At 37.7% G+C, this 8,761-nt stretch overlaps 1 protein-coding gene across 1 annotated transcript; it reads left to right on the top strand.

The window, feature by feature from the left end:
* Positions 1 to 1,598: 1,598 nt before the first annotated feature.
* LOC131070249 (AP2/ERF and B3 domain-containing transcription factor RAV1) lies at positions 1,599 to 3,790 on the top strand. The gene is made up of 2 exons (XM_058005759.2): positions 1,599 to 1,718; positions 2,329 to 3,790. The coding sequence occupies exons 1-2, from the start codon at positions 1,599 to 1,601 to the stop codon at positions 3,658 to 3,660; spliced, it is 1,452 nt and encodes a 483-aa protein (XP_057861742.2). The 3' UTR covers positions 3,661 to 3,790.
* The last annotated feature ends 4,971 nt before the right edge of the window (positions 3,791 to 8,761 follow it).

Below are 8,761 nucleotides of genomic sequence, written 5' to 3'. Positions count from 1 at the left end.
TTAACTAGAAGTCATGCCACTTTGACTTTTGGTGATAGCAACTTGGTAGGGTCATAACTCCTTGCTCGATGCTTGGAATTTGAAACCGCTTACAATACTAGAAAGGTCTTCAAAGAATCTAATTTCAATCTCTTAACTCCATGCCTTTGACTATCGAGTTAGAGGGTTGATGATAGCCTTGACCCCAAATTTCGCTCTGAAGGCCTTTGATCACTCCATCACCTCTACACTGCTCCACATCTCGTTTGGATTGATTTTGACATGTTTATATCAATGCCTTGAGTGTAAACCCATGAAGATGTAGATATTATCTATAGGACCATCCATTTAACCTTTGCTTAATCATAAATATTCACATATCTTGATATATTTACCCCCCACCTTATTCTTATAGATAAATACTCCAATACACTAGTTTTCTTTAATAATATATTACACTAATCCGTAAATCTACAAAGATATAGTTGTTAGCTACCCAAATTTCTGTTTTTTCTTGACCAAGGTCATTTTTTTATTCATTGACTTGGCCCTTATCTTTCTAAAATCCAGATTTAAGCATTGTCCATCTAGCCCCTTTATTTTCACAACTTGACCTAACAAAATACACATTTTAAATTTTTTGATGTTATGTGCTAGTGTTTAAAGGTATTCATTACCATTAATCAAATCACCTCTCATCTCTCAAGCATCTTGTCTCATCCTATGTCTCATCCTAGAATATTAAAGGAACAACCAATAGTTAAACAATTAGATTTGGTCAATGTAAATGAACAACAAATCTACACACATCATTTTAAAACCCTTGCCTACCATCTTTGATTTTTCAAAATATTTATAAAAGTTGACTTGGTAATATACATCTCTTTATAATACAACTACAAATCTCTTAAGATATTTTTAAATAGTACAGATCCCAGTACCAATAGCAACAGAACAATGGTATTGTAATTACAACATAGCTTCCTAGTATGCTGATGTAGAGATGGCTTATTAAAATAAACAAACGAATCTCCCACAAATTGCTTAATTATATAGTTTCATATTTAATGTCAATCATTATCTGTTGGTGCAGATCTACATGGCATCTAGAAGGTGGTCTATCTCCACTGACGTGGAATTGGGTATTGGGTACTAATAAAGAATTGGCCATCCAAAAAGGGGAAGGAATTTAAAAATGACCAAGCCAAGAAATGTTGGTGTACAAAACAATACCTTATCACCAAGGTTGGACCTTAACTCAAGGTCCAGTCAACTAACTCAGGTCAAAATGTAGGTTTCCGTGCAATGGATTTCAAGAAAAGAAGAGTCAAACGATGCGTCCACAAGTAGGCACTTCCTAGCAAGTGCGCCTCGATTGGGTTTGGCTACCCCTGGTTTTTTTTATGCTCGTCATTGGTTTTCAAGTCATCGCCGTGGATCCCACTTTTGGAATTCGCACGATATATGTTGTAGGTGCTGACCTGTTAACCCGAGTAAACGACATAAACAAATATATAAATTTTAATCCATCGGCAGAGCGTGGACTAATTGGAAAAATACCGAAATTTGGTAACTTCATTTATTGTTTGTTTCCTATTATTGATGTATATATCAACACAATGTGTCTGTTGTTTACAAGCTCTGAGAATCTGCTCTTTGCAGTATATGTACTGATCGCCAGTAAGATTGCTGGGTTTCTCCAAATGGATGAACAAATTGTGTCGCCTTCTTTGCTCAAGGTGTGTATTTTTTACTAGTTTGTGTATAATTGAGTTTGTGGTTGGATTGATGGAGTTTGTTAATGCAGAGAAATGCGTTTTTCTGGATTGAATAGTCAAGATAGGCTGGACTTAAAAAGTCGCTCATTTTCGAAATTGTATTATGTTGGGTTTATAGTGAAATAGGAATTGTCGCGGAACATAAATCAAGATTGTTTTTTGGGATCAACTGGATATATTTTTTGTGTGGACATTTCCGGTGACATCTAAGTAGATATCCATTATCATTAGGAGGAAAATGAGAAATATAAATATGTGTGTTTACTATATGAATGTTTTGGATCGCATCCAGAAATCCATATCTTAAGAGAGAAACTAAATAGTATATAAATTTTTTTATGGATGTTTCCGATCACACCAAAGGATCTCAAAAAAGTAGAAAAAGTATAGATTTCTAAAAAGTTTACTGAAAGCATGAATTAGAGTGCTAAAAGCATCTGAGTGGGCACTTAGATGCCCCATAAAAAATGTGGGATTGTTGTTAGTTTTCATATTTTCAATCTCGCATGCCATTTTGAATGGTTGTTAACCTATCTTGCATGCAATTTACAATGGGTCTTGACGTGCTCAGAGACAGAAAAACAATGTGGACTTACATTCAGGCCAGGCAGTGGGCGTGGGTAGCTCTAGACCAGCTGTAGAAGTCGAAAGCTCAATGATGTCCAGTAGCGAGCCCAATCATGAAGCTGAGGGCAAAAGCGAATGTATGACGGAGGACGATTCATTCTCTTCATCTTCTGCAAATAGAAAACCGGCTATCTCGGTCACCAAATCACCTCCCACCAGGCTAGACAGAAAGAGCAGCGTAATGAGCGTCATTTCGGTCGAGGAGGTGTTTGAAAGTGACGCCACAAAGCCACCGTCGTCACAGTACAAAGGCGTCGTGGCGCAGCCGAACGGCCGATGGGGGGCGCAGATTTACGAGAAACACAGGCGGGTATGGTTGGGGACCTTCAGCGAGGAAAAAGAAGCCGCCAGGGCATACGACACCGCCGCCATCAAATTCCGCGGCCACCAGGCTGTCACCAACTTCACTCCACCCGACGACGCCCACTCGGCGGCTGCCGCCTTTCTGCGCCGCCTTTCCAAGGCCGAGATCGTCGACATGCTCAGAAAGCACACCTTCGAAGAGGAGGTCCAAAAGGTAGCAAACCCATCAACTTTAAACTTAAATGTTGCGGGTTCGAATCCCGGCCAAGAAGACACAAATCTCTACGCCCGTGAGCATTTGTTCGAGAAGGCCGTGACGCCCAGCGATGTGGGGAAATTGAACCGTCTCGTGATTCCAAAGCAGCATGCACAGAGATGCTTCCCTCTGGACGCCGCAAACAGCGAAAAAGGCATTTTGCTAAATTTTCACGACTCCATGGGCAAAATATGGCGGTTTAGGTATTCATACTGGAGCAGCAGCCAGAGCTACGTGCTCACTAAGGGATGGAACCGCTATGTTAAAGAGAAGCGCCTCCAGGCCGGGGATACCGTGAGTTTCGAGCGCGCCACCGGCGGCTCCGGTCAGCTGTACATTGGCTTCCGCCGCCGGCCTTGTTCTGTCGCTCCGCCCAAACCGTCGGCTCCCGGTGGTTTTTTCCTCCCTCCACAGCTCATTAGCTCCTTCGCGGGCTACCGCCACTGGACACATGTTTTCTATTCGACCCCACCGGCTCAGCAAATTTTCATCGGCGACGGTTCGATTCCCTTCTCTGCCGCCGTACACAGTCCCTTCTCTACTTTCCCTTCTCTGAAATCTGCGTCAATTGACGGGGAGTCATCGCCGCTGGAATTCGTTAGCCTCGGAACAGAATGTGATCCGTCATCTTTATCCTCTTCATGTGTGAAGCTTTTTGGTGCCAACATCAGCGGATCTTCCTCGTTAACTTTAAATCTTTTTCCGTCGAGTAATTAGCAATGCAACGATTGAAGTCATGGAATTTGTGAAGAACTCCAGCAGGCAGAGGAAACGAGGTTCAACTTGTTGTATTATTAGGGTGTAACGTTAGAATGTGAATTGTAATTGTAATTTCTTCTGCACTTAAAAAAAGGGTAAAACTCTTTGATACACATTTATTTGATCAAATTGTTTGAATGAGCCAAGATCGTTGTCAAGATATATGCAACAGAAACGAATTTGAATTTGGAGAGGTGAGAAATGATAGGTGGGAGTTTAAAGAGCAATTATAATATTATAAATCTGTTACAAGAACTTTTCTTTACGTGCATGTCTCCCAAACAAAGAGAGGAATGAAGTGGAAGCAATCAAATTATTTAAAAATGCTAGAGGCAGTGGAAATAACATGTGGCGGTGTGAAAACATTTATTCGTGGTGATTTCCCGGAGGTTGAAGGATAATGAACAAGGCCAGCTATGAGAATCACTATATCCAAACCCTGCCCTGTGCTACAAATAGAAATCGTCATCCATGATTGATAGTACTGCAATGAGAACCGAGGTAGCCATTGTAGAGGGAGAGGCCAAGGTCAAAGGAGGAGAGAAGAAGTTTAATTGTTTTAAAAGTAGAGAAATGCAAGGATGAAAGAAATGGATACCTAATGTGAGACTTCCTACAATAATTCTTGAAGATTAGCTTACTATTATAGACATGGATACTTAATGTGGATACTCAATGTGTAATAGAGAGAATGATGAATTTAGTACAAAATATGGTAAAAGGGGTAAAATTTTCATGAAAAAATTGAAGAAAGGCCTTTTTAATGTGAGATGGTCTTGAAAGATTAAGGTGAAGACTAGGGAGTTAGAAGAGACAACTTTCATTGAAGAATATCAATTAGAAAAAGAATATCAAGAAAATAAGAAATACTAAGAGAAAAGATATTAATGAAATATGAGAAGAGAAATGACAATAGAGTAACAATTACATTCTACGAGAATTGACACTATAAAACAAAAGCTAGTTTAAGAAAATTTAGTTAAAGAGGAGAGCTCTACAAAAAAGAAATATGAACTCATAGTAACAAAATTTAAGCAAGCAATTAATAAAGAATTAAATGAAGAAGAGTACTACAAGGCTTATATTTTTGTAAAATGAAGCACAAACATTAAAAGGATTAGAAAATCTTGCTGAAGAAGAAGATATATTAGTAAAATTAAAGCAATTTGCTAAGTATTAGAACAAATGTAAGAAGATTTGTCTAGTTCAAGATGTAATTAAAAGTACAAAGAAATGGAAGAAGAGTCTTAGTTTGGTTGAGATTAGTGTAAAAAACAAATGATTGAGGAAGGTGTTGGTAGGCTTAAGTGTAAAAGTCAATATTATGCCCAAATGGAAATAGGAAGACTTTGGAAAACTAACACATCATGAGAGCCCATTGTTGGCAGGTGTTGTCATTGATGTCAACCCTCGACTTGTATGGCATCATTGATGATGTGCTATGATTGTTGGATAGATAAATGTTAAGTACATGATGTTGATATGCTATGATTTTGGATGTACAAATTGATATCTCAGGTACTGGTATGGTGGATTCATATGAGGTTGATGTTCTTGTTAAAGATTGTGTTATCATTAATGTTGAAGTGTGGATAAGTTCTAAATAATGGATTCAAATGAGTGTGTAGATGGTTGATTTTGTTGTTGTAGATTGTGCGGATGATTGTTGCAGATTGTTTTGCAATTTATATTGAAGTGTAGATAAGTACTAAATAATTGTTGGCTAGTTGTATATCACTCTTAGTGTTTATATCCATACTAAGCATGTTATAATGGATTATGTGATATGTTGAATGCAAATGGTTTATGTTGTTTTATCAGATATGTGTCTCACTTAGTATGTTTTGGTATCATACATAATAATGATGATGATATATAAATGTTGATGTTCTTTGTTGTGGATATCCACCTTATTGGTGCTAATGTCTACACTTAATATGTTATGTTGGTGCTAGGTGTTGATTTGAAGTGTAGACAATTAGAACGCAGGTGTATGTTGTACAGGTGGTTCATAGTTGATGAAAATAATTGATGATATGCAATTGAATATAGATGTTGATAATGATGTCCTTAGTTGGATATCCACTATCAGTGTGGTGTTGATATGAAAAATAGTGATAATAAACATGTTCATATGAGGCTTGATCATGTGTCCTTATGATTGTGATGGTGTTGATGCCTACATTTAGTATAATGTTGATGTGTTGTAGAATAGTAATGGTGTTGATGCTTGGGATTGATAATAGAGACGGTATCATGATAATAGTATAGAGGACAAGATTTGCTACCCTCAAACTAATGAACTCAATGGAACAAACCGACCTTCGCTCTACCTCACTTAAATTGGCGCTAAAGGTGGTCAGGGGATGAAAGTACAAAATTAAATTAATAAGCTACAGACAAGGCTTCCAAACAAATTTGTTAAATATCTGCCTTTGGGACGAGTGCATGGAACTAGGACACTAGTGCGGCGCACTAACGTCATGTACGAAAGGAGTACAAAATACATACAAAAGGTTTAAACACGACTATACTGCTAAACAAATGACACTATAACAAATAAAATAAGCGACACAAAATGCAAAAAGCTGAAAGGAAATAGGAAAGGGTGAAGGAAGCTTACAACAGGTCCATGATTGAAGCCTCCCTCTAAGTGAGCTTATTTCTTCAACTAGAAACCTGCACATAAGCAACATAGGAAAACGTTGGGGGTTGTGTTTAGAGGCCTATTTTAGTTAAACCCCCATTTTAGTCTTTCCACATCCATGGACAACCCAACTAATAGAAACAAAGGAAAGATAAATGATAAAGAAAGAGAATAAGATAATGAATATGACAATAAGAAGATAATGGATGCAATGAAAGATGAATGAAACTGGGAGAGAAATCCACTTCAACACTTGAGAAGTTGATGCTTGAAAGATTGAAGTTAAACACCCATGAAGCTCTTGAAGTTGCAACAATGGTGGATGATGATTACTAAAAAACCTATGAGAGATATAGAAGATATATTCTAATAGCTTGGAAAATTGCCAAATAATCAAGAAGTTCCAAGAAAGTCTTAAAAGGAATGAGATATAGCCCCCAGAGGGAATCTCGATGTCAGTTGCCATGGACAGAGGTGTTATGAACCCTTCTGAGCATAGGCATAATGCTCAAATAGCCACTTGTGGACTAACATATTCGCGAGATTCTAGCACGATGCGTGAACATCTCCATGACACGCTAGAGTCCATCGATAAATTGGTCATGATGCTTAATAAAAGACAAGTTCCAAGCTGACAAGGTAATCCATGTGGGAAAAATGACAAATAGGCGACAAATGACTTTAATCAGCCTAAAGCAAATGTGCTTATGTGATGTGAAATTGCATGGGGTGCAATTTACAGCATTACATTTTGCCCCCACTTTAGCGAGCATGTCTTTGTCAAGAAATGCGAAGTTAAAGTAGAGAGAGATGTTAGCAAGATTCGCAAAGGGGAAGTGTAGTGTTGTAAATTGTACACCCTTAATTGGGTGGTACAATTTCACGCTTAGGTTAGCACCTACCTTAGTGTTGCATCTTGAATTTTAATTTATCTTTAAGTATTTAATTAATTAATTTAATTAAATCTAAAGTCCTCTTTCATCCCTCTACACATCATAAAATTGGGCCCTTAATCCTAAGTGTGTCCATTTTTATTTTATTCTTTCTATTAATTAATAATTAATCAAAGCCCTAATTATCTTCTATTTTAACCTTCAAGGCTCAATTTTTCATATCAAAACATCTTAAATCATCACATCCACTTGGGGATCACCTTATAATCATGATACTTAGCATACCTAAAAATTCAAGAAAATTTTGATTGAACCTAGGTGATTCATCGTAGTCCCAACTTTTTCTCCCCAAATTTTGGTATCATATTTTGGCAGTGTGATAATGTTTAAATCTGACTTGGTGTGAAAAAATATCATTTCTAGGTTGGTCTATAGTTGAAAAAAAAGTTAGGGTTTCATACATATAGCCTTTCCTTTCCTCATTTGAGGGATCCAACAACTCTAGTAATTGAAGGAGCCTCTTATTGTTGAAGTATGTACTGACCCTTAAGTACTGTACGTTGGTTGATTTGTACGTACTGAATTGAATCGTATGGTAGTTGCTCAATGCTGACCCATACGATGGTTCCAATGGCAGTAGTTGCCCAATGCTGACTCGTATGGTGGTTTCCCGATGTTGACCCATATAGTGGGAATGGCATACGATGACCGTGGTGTAGTATCCATCATATGGTGGTGTTCGTACATAGTTTGATGACTGCTGGATGGACGAGTGACAAGGCTGAGTTAGTTGATCATTTGTGAAATGACAGTTGTAGTATCAGGTTGCATAACGAATTGTGGGTGTATAAATTACTGCAGAGTTCATTAGGAATGTGTGATAGAAATTTGGGTTAATTGTAGCATAATTTGAGCCTGTGCAAAAAGTCCGTTGTCAATTGTATGTAATATTATTTACTGTAATACAAAAGAGATGCTTGACTTTTTGATGTGTGGTTTTTTTTTTTTCCCAAAAGGGTTTCCCACGGTAAAAATTTTTGTGTTTATGTGTATGGTCTTTATATGTGCTCTATTCTTCTGCTCAAGTCATCTTAAGATTCTACAATTTAGGAAGTAGAAAGATATTGTTGCTTACATCCTCTGCAAATTAGTGTTAGGAGAGCATTTCCGCACCATAGCTTTCCTTACAAGTGGTATTAGAGCCTAGAAAATTGTTGTTATCCTTGTTGGGTAGGGTTGGTTTTTTGTGTCAATTTATTTTCAATGGGAGTTTGCAAAGTGTTCATCGGTTGTGTCTAGAAATTGAGATGGCTGGCACATCAAGGAGAATAGACATTGAAAAGTTTAATGGCACAAACTTTGAGTTGTGGAAACTTAAAGTTGAAGATATGTTGGTTGACCGAGATCTATGGAATGTTGTATTTGGCAACAAGCCTCCAGGCGTGAAGCAAGAAGATTGGGATCTAGTGGATCAAAAGGCCAAAGGACAGATAAGATTGAGCCTTGCAGATTCTATTCT

This window comes from Cryptomeria japonica, chromosome 1 (genome assembly GCF_030272615.1).
Source record: "Cryptomeria japonica chromosome 1, Sugi_1.0, whole genome shotgun sequence".
NCBI classification, from domain to species: Eukaryota; Viridiplantae; Streptophyta; class Pinopsida; order Cupressales; family Cupressaceae; genus Cryptomeria; species Cryptomeria japonica.
The sequence above is the reverse complement of the archived record's forward strand: the minus strand, read 5'-3'. Positions and strand labels throughout refer to the sequence as shown.

Excerpts from the sequence above, each read along its gene's own strand:
- LOC131070249 (XM_058005759.2), top strand. The coding sequence starts at position 1,599 with ATGTGTCTGTTGTTTACAAGCTCTGAGAATCTGCTCTTTGCAGTATAT. Across the intron at positions 1,719-2,328 it reads TGTCGCCTTCTTTGCTCAAG|AGACAGAAAAACAATGTGGA; the intron begins GTGTGTATTTTT and ends TGACGTGCTCAG.